The following is a 24608-nucleotide window of genomic DNA, read 5'->3' as shown; positions in this document are numbered from 1 at the left end:
ATGCCCAACATCAGCTCTGTGAGCGAGTTCCTCCTGCTGGCATTCGCAGACACGCGCGAGCTGCAGCTCCTGCACTTCGCGCTCTTCCTGGGCATCTACCTGGCTGCCCTCCTGGGCAACGGCCTCATCCTCAGCGCAGTAGCCTGCGACCACCGCCTCCACACCCCCATGTACTTCTTCCTCCTCAACCTCGCCCTCCTCGACTTGGGCTGCATCTCCACCACTCTGCCCAAAGCCATGGCCAATGCCCTCTGGGACACCAGGGCCATCTCCTATCAAGGATGTGCTGCACAGGTACTCCTGTTTCCCTCCTTGGTTGGAGCAGAGTTTTTTCTTCTCACTGTCATGGCCTACGACCGCTACGTTGCCATCTGCAAGCCCCTGCACTACGGGAGCCTCCTGGGCAGCAGAGCTTGTGCCCAGATGGCAGCAGCTGCCTGGGGCAGTGGCTTTCTCATTGCTGTCCTGCACACGGCCAACACATTTTCCTTGCCCTTCTGCCAAGGCAATGTTGTGGACCAGTTCTTCTGTGAAATCCCCCAGATACTCAAGCTCTCCTGCTCAGACGCCTACCTCAGGGAAGTTGGGCCACTTCTGTTTAGTTTTTCTTTAGCATTTGGTTGTTTTGCTTTCATTGTGTTGTCCTATGTGCAGATCTTCAGGGCTGTGCTGAGGATACCCTCTGAGCAGGGCCGGCACAAAGCCTTATCCACGTGCCTCCCTCACCTGGTCGTGGTCGCCCTGATGGTCAGCACTGGCATGTTTGCCTACCTGAAGCCCCCCTCCATCTCTTCCCCATCTCTGGACCTGGTGTTGGCATTTCTGTACTCAGTGGTACCTCCAGCAGTGAACCCCCTCATCTACAGCATGAGGAATAAGGAGCTCAAGGAGGCACTGAGGAGGTTATTGCAATATTCAGTATTTCAACGAGGAACCGATCTTCTGCATGTGACTCCCTGAAGTATACCTGGACAAGGCAGAAACACCTTTGTTCACGTATTTCAAAAACTGTTCATTCTTTTCAATATTATTCCCATATGCTAAATATGTCTTTATACTTTTATTTTATAAATTTAATATATTTTTCTTCTTCTGTGTCCTTCTACCTTTTCTTCTAAGCCAAAGACTTCATGTAGAGGTGCTGCTAAGCTCTTTGTAACTAACTAAATAAAGGAACCAGCAGGTAGGCAGTTTCTGTGGATCTCATTTCTCATACACTCTTCTCAGGCACAGCAGTGGTTGTAGGATGAAGATCTCTGCTGCAACGTGGTGGAAAACCCTGGTGTTGTTTGGGGCTGTCCTTTTCTGCCCTGGCAGGCACTCCTTGCCTGCAGCCTTTGAGTCAGGGTTGCCACTTTCTTGGACCCACGAACACTGAGAGCAGCAGGACATGGGCGTTTTGGTGCTGGTCTCACTTCTCTTCCACACTGCTGTCTTGTAGCACCACTGAATGAGAACTGGCCTTCCAGCTAACACCCCTAGGAGTACGGCTTTCAAAAGTGAGGTGGAGGAAGCATTGAGGAAGCAGCCTGATCTGATGTGAAAGTTCTCCCTGCTCAGAGCAGATCTTGGCACTGGAAACCTCCAGAGCTCCCTTCTGACTCTAATCCTGAAGGAAAGAAGGGCAGGACAGGAAGGCAGGGGGAGGAAATACTGCAGTGGGTTGAGGTATTGCTGACATATGTAGTCCTTGCTCCACATTGTCCTCAGGGTTACATCATGAATGAGTTCATCCCCGAAAGATCCTCTGCCCCATGAGCACCCGGTGTCCAGCTGGTTTGGAGATACTGCAGAGACGTTCTTCTGATGCTTGTGTAACCAGATTGGTGATGGCAGGAAAACACTGTTCCTTCACTAGTGATCAACTTTCTTCTTCATGTTAGGCCACAACTGAACATCCCTCACAATTCTTAGAGTGTTCGCTTTATCTCAGCGATGAACTGCATTAGGTCTCCTGGATTAGTCTGAGGCACAATGCAATACTTTTTCCCTTCTGCCACTCCAGCACAAAACCTCTGAGTATTTTTTCCACATTGACCTGATGGGGCATTTCACATTTTTTACTTTCATATCCCTGATGGAAGGGGATGATTCCCAAACCAGGATAACCAGATGGGTTCTGCTTCAGCCATTTGAGGTGTCCTCTTCTTGAGTATTTCAGCCTGAGTTTTGCCACAACTCCTGCACTGTAATGCATCCCTTGTCTGGCATCACCCTGTCCCCTGTACTGTGGGATGACTGTGCTGTGGTGGGACGTGTTTCCAGTGGTTCGTCTACCAGACACCGTAAAGAATACTATAAGCAGGACTAGAGGGGTTCTGCTTACAGCCATCGGGTGGCGGGGAAGAAAGGAACAATCAGGTTTACTTGACTGGGTATAGTTAATGGCCTGGTACATCGCACCCACAAATGTATGAGGCTCTACTGATACATCAGTACTCACCGGTGCACAGAGTACCCTAATGCCATCAAGCTAGAAAGAGGTAGAACCCACCTGTATTTCTGGAGTGACAGGGGGAACCCAATACATAACTGTACTGGAGGCTGAGGTGAGTCTAACTGGGAAGGAATGGCAAAACCACCCCATTGGGACTGGCCCAGAGGCTATGTGCATCCTCGGCATAGACTGCCTCAGGAGAGGGAATTCAGAGTTCCAAGAGGGCACCACCGGTGGGGCTTTGGCAGAGCTGCCTTGGAGACAAAGGACATGAAACACTTGTCTACCTTGCTTGGCGTTCCACAAAATCCTTCTGTTGGGGGTTTGCTGAGGGTTGAAGAACAGCAGGTGCCAATGGCTACCATGGTGGCGCACCTGAGACAGCGTCACGCTAACGGAGAATCCCTGATTGCCATCCATGAGCTAAGTCATCAACTGGAGAGCCAAGGTGTAGATGCAGAGCTTGGTAGCGTGCTTTAGGGATGGCCTTGTCAGCACTAAGGTAAAGTTGCCTGAGCTGGGTGACACGTCCCAGAGTAGTGTCAGGCACAATGCAATTCTTTTTACCTTCTGCATCTATAGCACAGGAAGTAGGACTTTGCCCTACTCTATTGACTGGACAGATCTTTTCACTTTACTCAATGTACGTTTCCGTGGCTGGAAAGGGACAATTTCCCCAATGAGGCCAAGCTCATGGTACAGCTACAGCCAATGAAGATATATTTTCTTTATTTTTCACCCTGAGTTTTCCACAGAAGACTCAAGAGAGACCATGGATGTCCAGGTGTGTACTGAGATTCAGGCTGAATTTCTCAGATTCCAAAATTCATTTCAATATTATTTTATTTTATTTTATTTTATTTTATTTTATTTTATTTTATTTTATTTTATTTTATTTTATTTTATTTTATTTTATTTTATTTTATTTTATTTTATTTATTTTATTTTTCCTTGAATTATCTTTGAAAATTTTTCATGTGCTGAGCCCTGCTGCAGATACAGGGACAACGACCACTGTTGGCAGTGGAGGTGTCAGACCAGCACACTCTGCTCTTCCTCCCGATGAAGGTCTCCAAAGAAGTCACCCTGGATGAATAGCAATAGGTGAATGATTCTCAAAACTGAAATGCAGCAAAATTCAGGATTTAAAATGAAAAAGAAAAAAAATTATATTTGATGCTTTTTGAAAACTTCTTCCTTAACTACATCATGCAAGCTCTGCAAGTAGCTGCACAAGGCATGAAACCTTGAAGAAAACTATGGAAGAGATGTTAGGAATTTCTGCATTTTAATGAGTTTCATGGTGTATTTTGGTGTTCAGTCTATGAAGCTCAGGTACTGAGAAGAGAGTGATGTAACTGTTTGAGCAAGTAAAGTCAGAAGGACAAGTTGAAGTGACTTGGAGTATTAATGGGCCCCACTGAGGGCTATTACTAAGAAAGCCTCCCCAGGGCCTTGTTAGGGCAGATGATTGGAGGCCATGGTTACAGACAGGCAAAGCACTGTGCTGAGAAAAGTCTTGGTTGGTTTTGGTGATGCAGAAGGGCCAAGGCTTGGCCCCAGCCACTGGAAGGGGAGATCCTGCACCCCCACATCTGGCTCAAGGCTCTTCCTGGGGTTCTGTGGGATGTGGTGGGCAGGGTGATGCTAAGGGAAGAACACTGGTATGTCACCTCTGAGCTGCTGCACAGGGTTGCAAGCAATCAATGAGGCCTCATTGCAAGGAGTATAACATCTCTCCTCATAAGCTGTAGCCAAGGAGACAAATATCTGAGGGTTGTTAGCAACTTCCCTTTTTACGAGCACTTTCTGTCTTCTCCTCTGCAGGTTTTCCAATGCTGTCCCACACTTTGCCCTATTTCCTTGAAGTCTGCAGACACCCATCTCTGTTCACCACTTTGCTCTCATCCCTTGCTTTAACCAATGTCTCGTCAACCCTCAGCAGCTGTTCCTAGAAACACAAAGCCAGGGTCTGATCAGAGGGTGACCTCTGGCACCACAGAATGACCCTTTGAGAGACATTTCTTCCTCCTTGTGGCCAGTTCCAACCTTCCAGGGCACACTTTGTAGCAAGTTTTTCCCTCCTGCTCTTTTCTACTACCAAAGAAAGCTCCATCAGGGTGGAAATCCCTCCTGAAATAGGCATCCCAACCCAGCAGGCTCCTTGTGGCCTCTCAGCCAAGCAGACACAAGTCACCTCAGCAGCAGCTTCCAAGCCAGGGGCCTGCTGCTGGCCTTGCAGCTTCTTGTGGAGACACAGCCAAGCCTTGTGCCTGCTGCTGCCCAGTCATGGACTCAAGCAGAAGGGACAGGACAACCCATCTGGGGGCCTTCTTTCTGCCTGAATCCTCCTGGGTGTGTAGGCAGAGGGGATCCCACAGTCAGCATGCCAAGCAGGTGCCTTCTGATGGCCTAGCAGGGCCACTGGCAGCTGGCAGCCCAAAAGTGCAGATCCCAGGGAGGAGTCAAGGCTGACCTGCCACCTCCAGGCACAAGTGACCTCCCAGTCCCTTTCTGTGACACGTTCCTGCTGCTGCCCTATCAAGTGCAGAGACAGAAGTGACCTCACAGTCCCTGCCACAGTCACATTCCTGCTGCTGGGGCAGGAGATGATGAGGCAGAGCTGAACTCCTCAGAGCATTCCCACCCATCTCCTCCTTGTGGCCCACAAGCTGATCAGGTCCATGGCCCAACACATTCATTTAGAATAAGGGTTTTGTTTAGGTCTCTTAAGCAGTTTTCTAGTGTTAAATAGACTATTTTAGTGCTACTATTAAGGGCAGAGATCAGAGTGATTAAGAGAGTAAGAGCTAGGATGAATCAGCTATGGGCTGAGTTTTGTCTTCTAGGGATACGTTGAGGTCAGTCATTAGAGTAGTGGATTCCTGTCAGGGTGCTGAGTAGCAATTAGGTTTAGGAAAGAAGTTTACAGGTTGAAGCTGGGGAATAGCCTTGTATGACTATTTTAAGTCACAGTTACAGCAGCATCAGCATAACCTGAACCCTCTTACCTCTACAAAATCCTTAATTTCTGCAGGCCAAGCCCCTGTTCCCTCCTCTCAGTCTTACATTTCTCCTGGCCAGGCTTCTCCTGATTTCCCCATATCAGTTATCTTTTTAGGGGCATGCTTATGATGCCTTTCATGATCTTAAACTATCTGTCAGTGTTCTGTTGGCTACTCTATTTCTGAGAAAAGCGCCACTTAAGACACGATGGAAAAGGACACCAATGTCCATCCTGCACAATGTGCCCAGCAGCTCTGCAGTGCCACAAAAGTGTGGTTCCTCCCTACAAGTTTTCTTTCCAGAATGGCTCCTATGGCTCCAGGGTAACTTTTCGCAGGCACTCACTTCCCCAGGCCACACCACTCTTGCCCGCAGGCCCCGTGTGTCTCTCCAAGCCTCCCTTCTGCCCCTGCAGTAGTGGCACCTCACCGCAGCAGGTTGGTGCATCTCCAGGCTCAGGGGTGTTTCCTGAGGGCCTGCCCCATGTGGGGAGTGGTGTGGAGGAAGAGAGCAAGGTCATCTCCTGGGGCATGGCTGAGCACAGCCCAGCCATCCTGCACAACGGGCAGGTCCCTGCTCCCAGGCTGAGGCACACATGCAATTTGGACATTTCTCCATCAGTCCAGCTTCACGCAGGGACCTTCAGCCCTGTCCCCCACTCGGTACTCACCACTTCCTTCTCATCAACCCAGACATAGATTGCTTTCCATCTGGGGACTCAGGCAGGACTTTAAGGATCTGCTAAAGCCCTGAGTGTCCTTGTTTCTCACAGCCTTCTCATCCATTGTGGGGACAAAGACTGGCTGGGACTGCATTTCTCTCTGCAGATCAGGCCGTGTGGTGCTGTGTTTTTGATATGTGACCAGAGCAGTGTTGGTCACCTGTGGTTCTGATCGCTGTTCCTGAGCAGTGCTTGCACAGCATCAAGGCCTTCTCGGCTTCTCATTCTGCCCCAGGAGTCAGTTGGCTGCAGGTGGGCAAGAGGCTGGGAGGAGAACCTGCAGTGACAGCTGACCCAGCCTGAGCAGTCTGAGCTGCCCATGCACTCCTCAGATTCACCTTGTTTGTTACCTGAAACAACCTTGCACAGTCATTTTATGAGGTTCTAATCACTACCCACTGAGCACCCTGTCCCTGGAGATCCCCTGACATCTCCTGGAAGCTCCAGATTCCTCTCCAGGTTGGCATCAGCACAGTCCCAATCAGATGAGTCCAAGATGAGTTGTCATCTCCTTAGGCAAGTGCTGCCCCAACGAGAGTGCTTAGTCCTACTCTTGGTCCCTCACAGACCTCCATGGGAATTTCAGCCTCTGTCCCACACTCCATGAAGAAGCCCAGAAAACAGAAGAGCAGGGAGCAACCCCTTGGCTGTGTTCCTGATAGCACATTTGGAAGAGGTGTCCAGGCTCCTGGGTTTGCCCTGAGAAAGACCCTCTTGGTACTGTGGTGCTAGCAGGGAGGCCAGCTGTGACCCAGGGCTGCACAGTGCCTGCTGCTGTCTGCAGCTACAGGGATGCCACTGCAGAGACAACAGGACTGTCACCAAGGCATATGAAAACTCAAGACTAGCACAGAAAGAAGTACAGTGTGGAAGCTAAATGAGAGCAGCAGTGAAAAGACCACATCCTGCTGCTGGCCATGGCCATGGCTCCAGGGAAGCAGCAGCCCCGACCTGAAGGCAGCAGAGAGGCAGAGCCCAGCGGGCAGTGAGGGGCAGTCCCAAGGGCCACTGAGGATGCTCCTGCATGTGTCAGCTGGGCTCTTGATCCAGAGACCCTCCTGTGTGCTGAGGTTGCTCCCCCAGCTCCAGAGGAGATAGGAAGAGACTGACACCAGTGAATTTCTGATGGATTTCTTTTTGGGTTTAACTACACAGGAAGCCAACTTCTATCGGAAAATAATTGACTTCTACGGTGCTAGGAAAAATATTATTTAAACAAAAGTGAAATAATGAGAGAAAATAACAATACAGATATTTAATAATTGAAGATATCATGTTATTTTCTTTCTTAGAAAAGCCTGGATTTCTAATATTAGGCATAGTATTATAGGTGAATTTGCTGAAGATGTGTGTATTCAAGTAGAGTCCTGATGGAATCCCTTAGTTCCTGGTTCCTCATGCTGTAGATGAGGGGGTTCGCTGCTGGAGGAACCACAGTGTACAGAACTGTAACCACCAGGTCCAGGGATGGAGAGGAGATGGAGGGGGGCTTCAGGTAGGCAAACATGCCAGTGCTGACCATCAGGGAGACCACGGCCAGGTGAGGGAGGCACGTGGAAAAGGTTTTGTGCCGGCCCTGCTCAGAGGGAATCCTCAGCACTGCCCTGAATATCTGAACATAGGACACCACAATGAAAACAAAACAATCAAAGCCTAAAAAAACACTAAACACAAGTGCCCCAACTTCCCTGAGGTAGGCATCTGAGCAGGAGAGCTTGAGGATGTGGGGGATTTCACAGAAGAACTGGTCCACAGCATTGCCTTGGCAGAAGGGTAGGGAAAATGTGTTGGCCGTGTGCAGGACAGCATTGAGAAAGCCACTGCCCCAGGCAGCTGCTGCCATCTGGGCACAAGCTCTGCTGCCCAGGAGGCTCCCGTAGTGCAGGGGCTTGCAGATGGCAACGTAGCGGTCATAGGCCATGATAGTGAGAATAGAATATTCTGCTGCTATAAAGAAGAGAAAGAATAAGACCTGTGCAGCACAGCCTTGATAGGGGATGGCCCTGGTGTCCCAGAGGGCATTGGCCATGGCTTTGGGCAGAGTGGTGGAGATGCAGCCCATGTCGAGGAGGGCGAGGTTGAGGAGGAAGAAGTACATGGGGGTGTGGAGGCGGTGGTCGCAGGCTACGGCGCTGAGGATGAGGCCATTGCCCAGGAGGGCAGCCAGGTAGATGCCCAGGAAGAGTGCGAAATGCAGGAGCTGCAGCTCGCGTGTGTCTGCGAATGGCAACAGGATGAACTCAGTGATGGTGCTTCTGTTGGACATCTGTTTTTTTGGGATGTGTTCCTGCACATAGAAGAGGAAGAACAGTAATAACGTACAACAGATTTATCAGAGAAAAATTAATCCCATTTCTCATCTAATATCACCAGAAAATTGCCCACTTCCAGTAAGACATTTGGCAGGTCCCTTTCATGAGTTCTTCCTGATGCTGCCTGAGGGTATCCCTAGGAACAGGGGACTCCTTTGTGGGCAATGGAAGAGTCAGTTTTGCCCAATAGCCAGAGGAAAGGCAGAACATGGGGTAATCTCAGACTCACTTCACTGCTGATATCAAAGAACCTTGCCCCAGTGTTGCTCCCGGGTTAACCAACTTCAGAGCATACATATATACACAGATTTCTTTAATTTTTATTGTATATGGTCAGATTTTTTGTGGTTGCTAACCTACCACACCTGCTGAGTTTTTATGAAACAGAAACCCTGAGCATTTCTCCTGCACTTGATGGGAAACTTTGCGCATCCTAAGAGAAAAAGAGGCAGTCCCTATAGTGTGAAGTGTCCTTTAGTGAGGACAGACAATCTGTCCATCAGTGCTGGTCTCAGCTGCCTGTGAGAGCTGCAGGAAAGTTCTACTCAGAGGTTGACCTGAGAAGAACCTGAACACTGCTGAGAGCAGAGACATCCAGGCTCAAAGTGCCCATCTCTAGACGCCTCACCTTCTCCCCGTACTCCCCTTCCCCCAAGCACACTGAGGGCTCTCCCCATGGGAATGTGAAACCCCCATCCCCAGCCAGCCTGGGAACAAGACCAGCAGCAGCACGGCCAGCTGGAGAAGCCAGGAGGAATGCCAGCGTGCTGCTGCCAGGGGAGGCAAGGCCAGGGAGGGACAGACGGACACTCAGCAGACCCTCCTGTGCTGCAGCTCTGCCTGCAGAGGAGGCAGCTTGTGCTGGGGACAGCAGGGGCTTGAGGGCACAGGCTGTGCTGGTGGGAGAGGAGAGCAGGGGGTGTCCCAGGGAAGGTGCCTGCCCTGCAGGGGATGGCAGGGAGGTGCCTGAGCCCTCCCTCGCACAGCATTTCTGGCAGCAGCTCCCTCTCACTGCCTGCCCATGTTCCTGCTGCCTACCCATATCCCTACCAGGAGCCAGATTAGTGTCAGCTCAGTTATATCCTGAGGAGACCACAAACATGATGTTGGTGTAATCTTTAAGCTGAACTGGCTGAAGGCACTTTATGAAGTTCACTGCTTCCATATAGATCTCTCAGTGCAATGCTCTAGGAATCTCAGTCTCCTACACAATGCTGACAACAAATTAACATGAAATCTATATTGTCTCTACTGCTGTAAGCTCAAAACACAGACTAAAAAAAAATCTTACCCTTCAGGTAACCCCTGTTTTGGCCTTCCTCTTTAAATATCGAACCATAAATGCCATTCTCTAAAGCATCTTCTACTCATTTCTGGAGAACCAGACAGACCCACCCTGCCAGATGCTATCAGCCATCAGATGCGCTAGCTGAAGAAGACCCCTCTGGCAACCCCACCTGCAGTGCCCTGCTGCCAGAGCCTCACGGTGTCAAAAGCCTGCAGATGTGTCCTGCCACACGCTGCCCTCTGTTGTTGCGCTCCTCAGTGCCTCCAAGCCCTCTCTCCTTCTCTCCTGTCTGTGTGCCAGCTGCGGTCAGAGCCCCCAGCCCTGCTGCGCTGTGCAGAGGAGCTGCTCCTGGGCACAGCTGTCTCTCTGCAGCACTGCCTTTGCCAGGAGCTCCCCTTGGGCCCAGGAGCCCGGCCCAGCTCAGCAGCACAGCACCCGACCATGGCATCGCTTGCTCTGTGCCCTTGGGCTCCCTCAAGGTGTCCCCAAGGCTTCAGGGCTGACAGCTCCCCAAGGCAGCAGGGTCTTTGCTGGGGTGTGCTGTTTGAATCAGACTGAATTCATCACCAACTGCACTTCTCTGAACACAGGGGAGATGACTTTTACAAGGGTGATTTGTGCTGTTGGACTGTGGTTGTCAAACATGATGTGCTTTAACCTGGTGGGCAGCTCAGCACCACACAGCGGTTGCCTCACACCAACGCCCCCACATGCTTATGTGTTGAAGTAAGGGCGATTTGAAAGACCAAAAGGGAAGAGAAATAATAATAATAATAGTAATTATTTTTATTACTATTATTGTTATGTTCAAAGCAAGCTATACACAGTGCAATTGCTCATTACCGACTGATGTCCAGCCTGTACCCAACTTGTAGAACATTGCATTAACCATCTGCACCTGCTCTTCTTTGACCTTCAACCACTGTGGAAATGGAAGGGTCCTCCTAGGGACTGGGCGAGGGAGACAACTCTTTAATATCCTCTGTCCCCAAGACAGCTATCCCAAAACTCCACCTGTACCCTTTTGGATCTTGGAAGTACCCTCTCATGGGGAAGTTTATGTCAAGGTTTCATAGATCAACATTCTTCTCCCTCCTTTCTTTTCTGGGCAGTAGTTCTTTTCCATTCTTATGAGCCTGATTTTCACACCCATTGTTTTCTCCTGCATGTAGAGGCAATGGATCCTGGCAAAGGTTGGTGTACTGGCCTAGCAAGAGCAGACCTGGGGGTTCTGGTCTAGGCCCCAGACTAGACCTGGGGCCTGTCACAGTGGCTGGAGTGGCTGCGGGACATGTCAGAGGTGTTGGAGTAGCTGCAGGGCCTGTACCAGGGCTTGGAGCGGCACTGACTGAGGCTCCCTTTGGAATTCCCTTTGGAATTGCCAAGGTGATAACCCCTCCTTTTCAAGCACTTCTGCAGTTTTTAAGGATTCTGCACGTGCTCAGGGGGGAAGTTCCAAAGCACTGGAGGTGCCCACTGCTCTAGGTGCCTGCCCAGATCCTCCCATGCTCCCTGCCACTCCTAACTCTCCGGCCTTGGGGCAGGTCTCCGGAGGGCATTCTTAAGGAGTTGTTTATCCTTAAACAAAAGTTGAAACACATTCAGGAAACATCACAGTAGGTCCATCCCATGGATATCCAAAGCTTTGTAGAGCTAGTGTAATTAGCCTGGAGGAGAAGGGGGAGGTGAAGGAGAAAGAGAGAGTGCATAAGTGGAGAAGTGTCTCTCCCGTTTCTCCTCATGGATTGGCTCCCTAAAGCAAAAAGGTCAAGAGTGTAATTCTTAATAGTTTCTGAGTGATGGTTCCTGAGGTATGGAGGTGATGGCAATGGTCAGTACAAATAACAGATTTGTCACCTGACTAGTAATTTTATAGACTCATAAGCCAGTGTTACACAACATAGCAAAATAACTTTATACCAGACCCAGAAATGATAAAGAGCACAATGGGAACACGTGCAGTAAGTAATGTGCTATACAACACATTTCTGAAAACAAGCCCAACAGACCTGAGATCCAAAATGTCAACATTGTGATCAGCAACTATTAAACTGGTCTAATGCTTATAACAATTTAACTTTAGCACTCTGTTGTAAGATCTGTCCTTATCTCAACCCTTTGTGCCCCACACTGGGTGCCAAAAAGACTGCTGTGGTTTAACGCGACAGTTTGAGTACATGGAATTATTTGAAGAGGTCCAGAGGAGGGCCACAAAGGCGATCAAGGGGCTGGAGCACTTCTGCTATGAAGGCGTGCTGAGAGAACTGGTACTACTCAGCACCGGAGAAACCTTAGTGCAACCTTCCAGTGCTTAGAGAGGACCTACAGGAAAGCTGGGGAGACAGTCTTTGTTGGTGTAGTGATGGGACAAGGAGAAATGATATTAAACTAGAAGAGGGTAGGTTTAAATTACATGTATGGAAGAAATTCTTTCCTCTGAGGATGATGAGGCACTGGAACAGGTTTTCTGGAAAAGCTGTGAACGTCCCATCCCTGGAAGTGTTCAAGGACAGGTTGGAATGAGTTTTGAGGAACCCGGTCTAGTGCAAAGTGTCCCTGCCCACAGCAGGGGGCGTGGAACAAGAAGATCTTTAGGTCCCCTCCAAGCCAAACCATTCTATGATTCTATGATCCCATGTTTCTATGATTATCTATGATACCGCCATCATTGACCATGTGAAACTCATAAAGGCTCTCCTCAGAGATTTTAACCAAGCCCTTTCCCTAAATTTCACCATCCCCCTGGCCAGTCCTCAGGTTGCTTAGAGTTGGTTTCAGAAAGGTGAGAGAGGTGCTGGTGCAGCTGCTGACATCATCATAAGACCTATCTCAAAGACCTTGGAAAGGACAAATAGATCAAAGTCATTGCTGAGGACTTAGAAAAGGCAGATGTCAAACCCTTCTACTAGAAGGCTGAGCAAAAGGATGATTAAGCCTAACCAAGGATTATAACGCCAGCCTTCACCCTAGCCCCCAGTCAAGAACTAAACAAATCTCCAATCTCCAAAGCTTGATCTTCCCCTATAAATTGAGCAGGCATCTTGAGAAGAACACCAATCCTTCCCTCAAAGCCCTACCATTCCCTTAACCCTAGAAGGTGACCTCTAATCCCTAAATGTTACTCTGAACACCTAATTCCCTAAGCTCTCCACCATGCACACAGCACATCTCAGCTTCAACCTCACTCCTACCCCTAACTTCAGTTGTTTGTCTCCGTGGGGCAGGGCAGGGACTGTGAGGTCCTGCAGCAGTCCCATGGCATTGGAAGAGGCATGTGAGGTGACAGGTATGTGATCAGATCAGAGGCCACAAGGAGGAGCTGGCTGGGAATGCTGGGATGAGGCTGGATGATGATGCAGCGATGTAGCTGTGATGATGCTGTGATGACACTGTTATGATGCTGCGATGATTCTGTAATGATACTGAGATGATGCTGTGATGATGTTGCGATGATGCTGCAGTGATGTTGTGATTACTCTGTGATGATGCTGTGATAACGCTGTGATGATGCTGTGATGACACTGTGATGAAGCTGTGATGATTCTGTAATGATACTGAGATGATGCTGTGATGACGCTGCAATTATTCTGCGATGATGCTGTGATGATGCTGCGATGGTGCTGTGATGATGCTGCAGTTATGCTGCTATGATGCTCTGATAATGCTGTGATGATGTTCTGATTATGCTGTGATGATGCTCTGATGATGCTGTGATGATGCTGCGATGATGCTCTGATGATGCTCTGATGATATTGCAAAGATTCTGTTATGACAGTGTGATGATGCTGTGATGAGTCTTTGATGACGCTGTGATGATGCTGAGGTGATGCTGCAATGATGCTGCAATGACGCTGTGAAAGCTGCTCCCCAGCTTTCCTGTCGGCCCCTTTAGGCACTGGAAGGCCACTGTGAGGTCTCCCTGGAGCCTTCTCTTCTCCAGGCTGAACAACCCCAACTCCCTCAGCCTGCCTTCATAGGAGAGGTGCTCCAGCCCATTGATCATCCTTGTGGCCCTCCTCTGAACTCATTCGAATAGACCTGTGCCCTTCTTTTGCTCGGCGTCCCAGAGCTGAATGCAGTAGTTGAGGTGTGAGCTTACCCGGACTGAGTACAGAGGGACAATCACTTCCATACTCCTGCTGACCACAGTATTCCTGGTAGAAGCCAGGATGCTATTGGCCTTCTTGGCTACCTGATAACACTGCTGGCTCATATTTGACCGACTATCTACCACTATCCCCAGGGCCCTTTCTGCTTGGCAGCTCTCCACATGCTCTTCCCCCAGCCTGTGGAATTACATGGGGTTGTTGTTCACCAAGTGCAGGACCCAGCACTTAGCCTTGTGAACTTCACACAGTTGGCCTCATCCCATGGGTGCAGCCTATCCAGATCCCTCTGCAGAGCCCTCCTACTCTCGAGCAGATCAACACTCTCTCTGAACTTGGCGTAACCTGCAAACTTACTGAGGGTGCACTCGATCCCCTTGTCCAGATCCGTGTTGAAGATATTGAAGACAGCTGGCCCTAGTACTGGGCCCTGGGGGACGCCACTAGTGACTGGTCTGCAATTGCCTTTGGATCCATTTACCACAACACTTTGGACCTGGACACCCAGCCCGTTTTTAGCCCAATGAATTGTACATCCATGAGGCCTTGAGCAGCCAGTTTCTCTGGGAGAATGCTGTGGGAAACAGTTTCAAAAGCCTTGCTGAGGTCTAGGTAGACCACATCCACAGCCTTTCCCTTGTCCACTGAGCACATCACCTTGTCTTAGAAGGAGATCGGATTTGTCAAGCAGGACCTGGCTTTGAAAAACCCTTGCTGACTGGGCCTCATTAACTGGTTGTCCTGAAAGTGTTGTGTGATGGTACACAAGATAATCTTCTCCATGAGTTTCCCTCACAACAAGTCAGACTGACAGGCCCGTAGTTCCCTGGATCCTCCTTCTGCCCCTTCTTGTAGATGGCTGTCACATTTGCTAGTCACCAGTCTACTGGGACCTTCTCTGGTAGCCAGGACTGCTGATCAATGATGGAAAGCAGCTTGGAGAGCACTTCAGCCAGCTCCCTCAGTACCAAGAGTAGAGCACATCTAGCCCCCTAAACTTGCGTACATCAAAGGAATTCTCTAACCATTTCCTCATGGATTATGAGAGCTTCATTCTGTTCAAGGTCCTTATCTACCAGCTCAGAAGGCAGAGTACCAGGGGAAAAACTGGCCTTGCTGTTAAAAACTGAGGTAAAGCATGCACTAAGTACATTATCTTGTGAGAGACAGCACAGTCAGTGTGAGCCATCTGCCTGCAGATATTAACAGCTGACAGAATGGAGCTTCTGTGCAGGGGAAGCTTGAGAACGTGCATGAATTTGACGACAAAAACCTCTTGACATTTACAAGGAGGAGAAGCTACTCCTGTAGCCGAGGAAGAGGAACCCCTCACATTAGGGCAGACTGGGACCCTGCTGAGTGAGCAGTGCCCAGGAGGAGGAGAGCCTGGGCACCACGAGGGATGCCATATGAGCAGTGGTGCCTGCTCAGCAGGAACCAGGTCAGCTTCCTACAGAGCTGCCTTACAAGGAGCATGGCCACCAAGAAAATGTGAGTTGTCAGGCTTAGCTCAGATGTGGTGTGACAGCACTCAGAGAAAGTTCTACAGCCAACAGGGAAAGAGGTACAAGTCTGAAAGTCCCTAGGACTTTCCTGGTGTGAAAGTTCCTAGGACTCCTGGTGTGGAGAGGAGCAAGAGCTCTACCAAGGCTGAAAGTCCCAACAGGATGCAGGTCTGTGTGTCGATGGCTATGGCTGTTGTCTCTGCCACTGAGGCCTATGAGGGCACAGCTTATTGTTAAAGCACCAGGGCCTCATTGCCTCCTCACCTCCAACCATGTACCAGTCAGGGGTCATACCATTCTCCTGCACTTGGCAATGCACATCCCCATCTCCTACTGCCCCACAAAGAGCCCTGAGCAATTTGGGAAGAGAAAGGATCTCCTTCCTAGGGAACATGGGTCAAGGACTGACCCTTGTCCTTGGTGACACACATCCAGTTTGTCTACACATCAGTGTCACCTTCACATTGCCTTTGTCTCCTTGTCCTCACTGCCTCCAGGGTTCTGCTCTAACGAGCTCCAAGGGAGGCTGTGTCAGTGCTGGCCCTCGGGGGGGGGCAGGAAACTTGCCTCTGACTTGGACTTCTGGAGAGATGTCTTCAATTGTCTCTGAGTGCCTGAGGTTCGTGGGCTCATCAGCAAAGGCCCCAGAGGGGGGATTGCAGTGCCTTGGGCTGGTGCTGTGCTGCTGAGCTGGGCCGGGCTCGTGGGACAGAGAGAGCTCGTGGCAAGAGGGCCGTGGTGCAGAGAGACAGCTGTGTCCAGGAGCAGCTCCTCTGCACAGCGCAGCAGGGCTGGGGGCTCTGACCGCAGCTGGCACACAGAGGAGAGAAGGAGAGAGGGCTTGGAGGCACTGAGGAGCGCAACAACAGAGGGCAGCGTGTGGCAGGACACATCTGCAGGCTCTTGGCACCGTGAGGCTCTGGCAGCAGGGCACTGCAGGTGGGGTTGCCAGAGGGGTCTTCTAGAGCTGGCACACCCGATGGCCGATAGCTTCTGTCAGGATGGGTCTCACTCTTCTTGTAATTTGGACTAGCATAAACTTTAGAGTATGTCATTTATGAATGGGCATTTCAGGAGGAATACTGAGGCTTTGTTAGTCTGAAGAGAAAGGCTTTTTTGGATTCTCTGCTTTAAGATTCTTGCAGTGGAGGGGAATCTGAGTGAGTGTGAGCACACAGCTTGTGCGATGGGGTCTGTTAGCATGAACAGGGAAGAGATGTGGGGACAGAGAACCAGTTCCCAGCAGGGCCATAGGCAGGCAGTGAGAGGGAGCTGCTGCCAGAATTGCTGTGTGAGGGAGGGCTCAGGCACCTCCCTGGGAAAATCGCTGCTCTTCTCTCCCACCAGCACAGGGAAGCTGAGACCAGAACGGATGGACAGACTGGCTATGCTCTCTGAAGAACACTCTGCAGTAGAGGAATAGTACCTGTGATTCTGAGGATCCACAAGGTTTCACTTGTAGTGCACCAGGAATGACAATATGGAGAAAAAAATATTGCCACAGCCCTTCTCTACCATTAGGGGAATTGGGAGCAACAATTTGTTCATATCAAGAGTTGAAATAATCTGAGAACACCCCATGTTCCTCTTTACTTCTTCTTATAGGTAAAAACTGTTAACTACACCAGTCCTTCTTAACTAGACCAGTTCTTCTGTGAGATCCCCCACATCCTCAAGCTCTCCTGCTCACATGCCTACCTCAGGGAAGCTGGTCTTCTGGTCTTTAGCCCATGTTTAGCATTTGGTTGTTTTGCTTTCATTGTGCTGTCCTATGTGCAGATCCTCAGGGCAGTGCTGAGGATGCCCTTTGAACAGGGCCGGCACAAAGCCTTTTCCACGTGCCTCCCTCACCTGGTCGTGGTCTCCCTGATGGTCAGCGCTGGCATTTTTGCCTACCTGAAGGCCAACAAAATCTCTTTCCCATCCCTGGATCTGCTGGTGTCACTTCTGTACTCAGTGGTACCTCCAGCAGTGAACCCTCTCATTTACAGCATGAGGAACCAGGAGCTCAAGGTTGCAGTGAGGAAACTGTTTTTGTATGTGCTTATTAAACATCAATATTGTTAATATTATTGTGATTTTTATCATTTTATTTTTATCCTTAGTACTATTATCATATTGTAAACATTAATAATAATCCTGTCAGGACTACTATTGTATTTGAGAAACGAACATGACAGATTTTAATATATTTTTTCTTTTCTTTTTATTATTTTCATAACTTCTGATATTGGCTGAATTTATTTAGTAATTTTTTACTTTGAGTACATCTTCTAATCAACCTATTGAACTAGGCATCCTCTGTAGGTATAGACAATAAAGCAGACAGCATAAATCCACTGGTCTCAGCTGCCATCTCTTCCCATCCTCTCTGGAGCTAGGGGAGCAGCCCCAGCATGCAGGAGTGGGTCAGTGCCAAGAGTTCAGCTGCCACATGCAGGAGCAGCCCCGGTGGCCCTTGGGGCTGCCCCTCCCTGCCCACTGGGCTCTGCCTCTCTGCTGCCTTGGGGTCGGGGCTGATGCTTCCCTGGGGCCATGTCCATGGCCAGCAGCAGGACGTGGCCTTTTCCCTGCTACTCTCTTTTGGCTTCCATGTTGTTCTCTTATGCTCTTGTACATGGGTTAGCCGTCAGATCCCATGTGCCCTGGTGACTGTCTTGATGTCCCTACAGTGGCATTTCTGCCACATCTCTGTATGCCTCTTTTAAAGCTGGTGTCAGAAATACACCCAAGGAGCTCCTCCCTGGACAGGGTTCTTGTTTTTTTGGATTTTAGGATGGATCAGTCCCATAGTAATAGCTGAAGGACAAAGGGCTGGACTGGGATCTGACTTCTTGGTAGCACATGGCCCAGCAAACAGTAATAAGTGGCATGGCCTTGGCATGTCCTGCAGTTACTGGGTCTGATGGCAAACAGCATCCTGGAGAGGAATCTGGAGCTGCTCTGTGGCTGGGCCAGGCCTCTTGTGCTGGCCTGGGGAGCGGGGCTGGCACTGCGGGGCACAGGCACTGTGTGCTGGGGATCTTCCAGGCAAGAGAGCAGGGCTCCCGCAGCTGCACCATAGCCAGCCTCCTCGTTTCTCACCTCAACCAGAAACTGCACATGCGTGAGCTGCCTGCTTCCTAGAGGGAACAGAAGGAAACACATCTAGAGAGAGAAGTTAAAGGACATAGAAACTCACAGAGAGATAGACACATAACGAAGGGAAAGGAAAAGAAAAAATAAAGAAAAGGGAATTGCAACCCCAAATATGAGGAATATTTAGTAACTCATCGGTTCCCACAAGCAGATTGCTGTGCTGCCTGTCTCTGAGAAACTGCTACCTTGTCTTGGAAAGATTACCCCAGTATTTACTGCTGAGCACCATGTTATGTCTGAGGTGGACTGAGCAGAGATCAAGTGCTCAATCTGCTGTGAGCAGACAGAGGAGAGCTCTGCAACACAAGGGCACGCAGCAGCCCCAGCAAAGGAGCCTGGTGGGTGATTCCTTGCAGCCCTGGGGCAATGGCAGTGACCCCATGAGCTGGGTCTGCCTCCCAGCCTGCCCAGCACAGCCCTACAGAGTGCCCCCGTGCCCCAGGCACAGCCCCCTCGCTCTGCAGAGCAGCACCTCTGGTTGTCATGTCAAAATCAAAAGATTTCAGCTTTTCAGCTTTTGCCTAAAGTCATCCTCCACGGCTGCTTTCAGTTTTCTACACAGAGGCAGCCAGTGCCTCCAAGATCCCTGGGGGAAAATGAAGCATGTATGAGGGCCTGGAAAAAATTAGCCTGAATCCATTCTGGAACCAAAACTTAACATCAGGAAGCTCACTTCTGTGGTTGTGCAGAGCTGCTGGGCACATGGTGCAGGGTGTTCCTAGACATGTTTCTGTCCTCTTCCATTTTGCCTTACGTGCCACTTCTGTCTTAGGAATGGAGTAGCCAACAGAGGTGAGACAGATACTCTGAGATCATGAGAGCCATCAGAAAGCTGATCCCAACAAGATTACTGCTATGGGGAGGTCAGCTGAACCCTGGCTAAGAGTGATGTGGGATTTAGGGGAGGGAAGAGGAGCTAGGGCAGCAGAAATCCATGATTTGGAAGATGAAAAAATGTTCAGGTAATGTTCATGCTGTTCTAACACTGACTTCAAAAATTCATGTGAGGTCCTTCCAAGGTCTCAACCTGTAAACTCAATCCCTAACCCTAAATGCTACTCCACACCCTGACAGGAATCCACTACTCTAATGCCAGACCTCACAGTATCCCTTGAAGCCAAAACTCAGCCCATAGCCTCTTTCCTTTACCATTACTCTTTTGTTTACCTTGATCCCTGCCCTTAATCCTAGCATTGAAATGCTCTGTTTAACCCTAGACAACTTCTTTACAGACCTAAACAAAACCCTAAACCACAAAGCTTCCCCATACCCTAAGCACAGACGTCCCACCTTAAACAGAAGACCAAACACTTCCACTAAATTTGCCTTAATCTCTAACTCAGAAAGGTGAGCCCTAGTCCCTAACACCATACATGAACATCTAACACCTAAAGCCCCTCTTCCTGTGCATTAACCTCCCCACCTTCAAGCCCCCTAACTTTAGGTGCTTGGCCCCTTGAGGCAGGGCAGGAACCATGAGGTTGCCGTGCGGTCTCATGGCATTCAAAGCCAAGTGAGGATTGACATCTGGCAGTGGCCCTGCTAGGCCAGCAGAAGGCACCTGCTTGGCATGCTGACTGGGGGATCCCCTCTGCCTCCAGAGCCAGGAGGACCCAGGCAGAAAGAAGGCCCCAACATGGGTTGTCCTGTCCCTTCTGCTTGAGTCCATGACTGCACAGCAGGAGGCACAAGGCTTGGCTGTGTCTAGCCAAGAAGCTGCAAGGCCAGCAGCAGGCCCCTGGTTTGGAAGCTGCTGCTGAGGTGACTTGTGTCTGCTTGGCTGACTGGATGCAAGAAGGCTGACGGGTTGGGATGCCTACTTCAGGAGTGGTTTCCACCCTGACGGAGCTTTCTTTGGCAGTAGGAAAGAGCAGCAGAAAAAAACTGCCATGAAGCGTGCCCTGGAACTTTGGTACTGGCCATGAGGAGGAAGAAATGTCCAGGGGAAAAAGCTGGTCTTGCTGCTGGGGACTGAGGCAAAGAAGGAATTAAGTACCTCAGCCTTTACGTCCTTTCTTGTCACCAGCTTTCCCCCCACGTCCAATATAGGATGATGATTCTCCTTAATCCTCCTTTATTTGGAGTTAATATATAAATAGTTTTTGTTTCTTTGACATAAATATACAGATGGAGCTCCAGCTGGGCTTTGGCCCTTCTAATTTTCACCTGCACAGCCCCATAACATTCAGGACACAGCTCCAGACAAACTGACAGCTTGCATGATAATGAAGCACAGAAGAGGTAGAACCTGGCAACCTTCCACATCCTGTGCTTCTGTGACACTGTGCTGCAATTGCATTCACCTGGTTACTCCTGTGTTATCCAAACTTTCCTGCAACTCCTGCTGCTGTTGTCTTGTCAGAGACAACACAATCACAGAAAGGTTGAACCATTTGTGTACAGACATTAACAGCTGAGAGAATGAAACATCAGTGCGGTGCATACAAGCAGTGGTGCCTGCTCACCAGGAACCAGGCCAGCTTCCTACAGAGCTGCCTTATGAGGACCATGGCCACCAAGAAGATCTGAGTTACCATACTCAGCTCAGACCCGGTGTGACACCACACAGACAAGTGCCTACAACTAGCTGGTAAAGAGGTGAAGGTCTGGGAGTCCCTAGGACAGCCTGGTGTAGAGAAGAGCAAGGGTTCTACCAAGGCTGAAAGTCCCAACACTGAGGCCTGACTGAAACTCACTGCCACTGAGGCCTGTGAAGAGACATCTTGATAATGAGCACAAGGTCCTCATTGTCTCTGTGCATGCACCCATGGACCAGGCAGGGGTCGTGCCATTCTCCTGCACTTGGCAATGCACATCCCCATCTCCTACTGCCCCACAAAGAACCCTGAGCAAGGTGTGACTGCTAAGGATCTCCCTTCCAAGGGGCTGGAGGTCAAGGCCTGACCCTTGTGCTTGGTGACACACATCCAACTTGTCCACACATCGGTGTCACCTTCACATTGCCTTTGTCTCCTTGTCCTCACTGCCTCCTGTGTTCTGCTCTAATGAGCTCCAAGGGAGGCTGTGTCAGTGCTGGCCCTCGGGGGGGGGCAGGAAACTTGCCTCTGACCTGGACTTCTGGAGAGCTGTCTTCAATTGTCTCTGAGTGCCTGAGGTTTGTGGGCTCATCAGCAAAGCCCGCAGAGGGGTGATTGCAGTGCCTTGGGCTAGTGCTGTGCTGCTGAGCTGGGCCAGGCCCGTGGGAAAGAGAGAGCTCGTGGCAAGAGGGCCGTGGTGCAGAGAGACAGCTGTGCCCAGGAGCAGCTCCTCTGCACAGCGCAGCAGGGCTGGGGGCTCTGACCACAACACAGAGAGAGGAGACAGAGAGGAGAGAGGCACACAGAGAGGAGAGAAGGAGAGAGGGCTTGGAGGCAGTTGGCAGTGGGAGGATGCTGAGAGCTGCCTGCTGGAGAAATGTGCACAGCCCTTGACAAGGTATGGGTCTGGCTGAAGGGCCATGCAGCTGCAGGTCCTGGAAGGGTCTCCTGATGGGTTTTGTTTCTGGGAGGGCAGTGGGCAATGCAGTAGCCTTTGAGAGTCCTGCTGGGTTGCCCTGCGAGGGGAGGAAGCCTGGCTGAAGCCCCCTGGAGTGCCCTAAGGCAGATGCCCCTGGTCAGCCCAGAACACTCTGCCCTGGCTGGCCATGCCGGGCTCTCTGTCAGCTGCCCCGTAGCTCCTGCAGCCATGGAGGTGCCCCTTGGCAGGGCCCTGTTGGTGGCCGGGTGCAGCAGGACAGCGCTGAGCACAGCCGTGTGGGATGGGGTCTGTGAGCACGGGCAGGGGGAAAGAAGAGGAGGGCACAGAGAAGCAGCTCCCGGCAGGGACAGCTGCAGGCAGCAGAGAGAGGGGCAGGCAGCCAGAAAGAGTTGTTGGCATAAACGCCGTGGCAGGGGGGATTTGGGCACCTCACGGCCACGCCCTGCAGTGCAGACGCCTTCCCCTGGAGCAGCCCCTCCCTGGCCTCCTTTCCCCCTGCAGCCCATGGGCTGAGGGACAGGCATGGCCAGCAGTACAGGCAGAGCCCGTACGAGAAGCTCTCAAATTCTGTCTTGATTTCGTCCTCCTCGATTAGCAGCCATCTACATTTTTTACTCAGGGAAACACCTGAGAGCAATTGTTTTGCAGCTCAGAGGGGTGACAATTGACTGCTGAGAACTGGTCTGATCAACAGAGCTGCTCTGCTCAGTCTTCACCAAGGGACCCTTTGCCTCCTGGCACCCACAGGGTTTCTCTGGAAGTGCACAGGAAATGTCAGGGAGCTCAACCATCCAATACCTCTGCCAAGTGTTACTGGGATAATAGGAACAAAACAAAGGAAACAAAATCCCTGCAGCTCTGCCTCTGTATTAAGATGAGTTTTTTGCAACAACACTGCAGATCTCATGGATCTGAACAGTGGACGGAATGTAATTTTCTGCCGTGTTTCTGCCTCCCTCCAGCTGCACAGCAGGAAGAACTCCTGTGGAGCCACAGCAGCCCCTGTTCCCAGTGCCCCTCTCAGCCAGCACCAGCCACGGCTCAAGCAAGACAGATGCAGAAAGGTTCTCCTGCAAAGAGACAGGCTTTGTTTGGGGGTGCTCTATGACATACAATAGGTTTTCCTCAGAGAAATTTGTTTTAACATTTTTCCGCAATTTCCTCTTTAACAGAAAACGGTTTTCAATGTCAGAAAATGCCCAACATCAGCTCTATCACAGATTTTCTTCTCCTGGCATTCGCAGACACGCACGAGCTGCAGCTCCTGCACTTCGCGCTCTTCCTGGGCATCTACCTGGCTGCCCTCCTGGGCAACGGCCTCATCCTCAGCGCCGTAGCCTGCAACCACCGCCTCCACACCCCCATGTACTTCTTCCTCCTCAACCTCACCCTCCTCGACCTGGGCTGCATCTCCACCACTCTGCCCAAAGCCATGGCCAATTCCTTCTGGGACACCAGGGCCATCTCCTATCAAGGCTGTGCTGCACAGGTCTTCTTTTTTGTCTTATTGTTTGGAGCAGAATATTACCTTCTCACCGTCATGGCCTATGACCGCTACATTGCCATCTGCAAGCCCCTGCACTACGGGAGCCTCCTGGGCAGCAGAGCTTGTGCCCAGATGGCAGCAGCTGCCTGGGGCAGTGGCTTTCTCAATGCTGTCCTTCACACAGCCACTACATTTTCCCTGCCCCTCTGCCAAGGCAATGCTGTGGACCAGTTCTTCTGTGAAATCCCCCACATCCTCAAGCTCTCCTGCTCAGACTACTACCTCAGGGAAGTCGGGGTACTTCTCTTTAGTTTTTCTTTAACATTTGGTTGTTTTGTTTTCATTGTGTTGTCCTATGTGCAGATCTTCAGGGTGGTGCTGAGGATGCCCTCTTCTCAGGGCCGGCACAAAGCCTTTTCCATGTGCCTCCCTCACCTGGCCGTGGTCTCCCTCTTTGTCAGTACTGCCATATTTGTCTACTTGAAGCCCTTCTCCATCTCTTCGCCATCCTTGGACCTGGTGGTGTCATTATTGTACTCAGTGTTGCCTCCAGCACTGAACCCCCTCATTTACAGCATGAGGAACCAGCAGCTCAAGGATGCCTTGTGGAAACTCTTTGGATACATGTTCCTTCGTCAGTAATATTGAAGCCCCCAATCCAGCCAGGACTCACTGTTTTTCTAAAAAATTGTTAGAATATTCTTTTGCTATACTTCTTTTGTAATATATTATACTGCATTATTAGATTTTCATTTTATAATGGTATCTTTATTTTCAAATCTTTTAATTATTTTTATTTTTTTTTTTCACAAAAATATCTCATGTACCTGTAGAACCATGCCTGCCTTCTAGATAAAGACAATTGAGAAGCTGTTAGAACCTGATTGGTCTCAGCTGCCATCTCTCTTGCCATCTCCTCAGGAGCTGGGGGAGCAGCCCCAGCACGCAGGAGGGGCTCAGGACCAAGAGCCCAGCTGCCACATGCAGGAGCAGCCCTGGTGGTTCTTGGGGCTGCCCCTCACTGCCTGCTGGGCTCTGCCTCTCTGCTGCCTTCGGGTCAGGGCTGCTGCTTCCCTGGAGCCATGGCCATGGCCAGCGGCAGGACGTGGCCTTTACACTGCTGCTCTCTTTT

At 50.4% G+C, this 24608-nt stretch overlaps 3 protein-coding genes across 3 annotated transcripts; 2 read left to right on the top strand and 1 right to left on the bottom strand.

The window, feature by feature from the left end:
• On the top strand, positions 1–960 carry LOC311216332 (olfactory receptor 14A16-like; the record flags this gene model as incomplete). The annotated part of the gene is made up of 1 exon (XM_084297876.1): positions 1–960. The coding sequence occupies one exon, from the start codon at positions 1–3 to the stop codon at positions 958–960; it is 960 nt and encodes a 319-aa protein (XP_084154002.1).
• Positions 961–7488: 6528 nt separating this feature from the next.
• On the bottom strand, positions 7489–8430 carry LOC311216331 (olfactory receptor 14A16-like; the record flags this gene model as incomplete). Its single annotated transcript, XM_084297875.1, has 1 exon — positions 7489–8430. The coding sequence occupies one exon, from the start codon at positions 8428–8430 to the stop codon at positions 7489–7491; it is 942 nt and encodes a 313-aa protein (XP_084154001.1).
• A 14755-nt stretch (positions 8431–23185) lies between these two features.
• LOC311216330 (olfactory receptor 14A16-like) lies at positions 23186–24118 on the top strand (the record flags this gene model as incomplete). Its single annotated transcript, XM_084297874.1, has 1 exon — positions 23186–24118. One exon carries the CDS (start codon positions 23186–23188, stop codon positions 24116–24118), a length of 933 nt encoding a protein of 310 aa, XP_084154000.1.
• Between the last annotated feature and the right edge of the window lie 490 nt (positions 24119–24608).

The sequence above is a fragment of the Netta rufina genome (genome assembly GCF_964035555.1).
Source record: "Netta rufina genome assembly, chromosome: 18".
NCBI classification, from domain to species: domain Eukaryota; kingdom Metazoa; phylum Chordata; class Aves; order Anseriformes; family Anatidae; genus Netta; species Netta rufina.
This window is presented reverse-complemented; position numbering and strand designations above follow the sequence as displayed.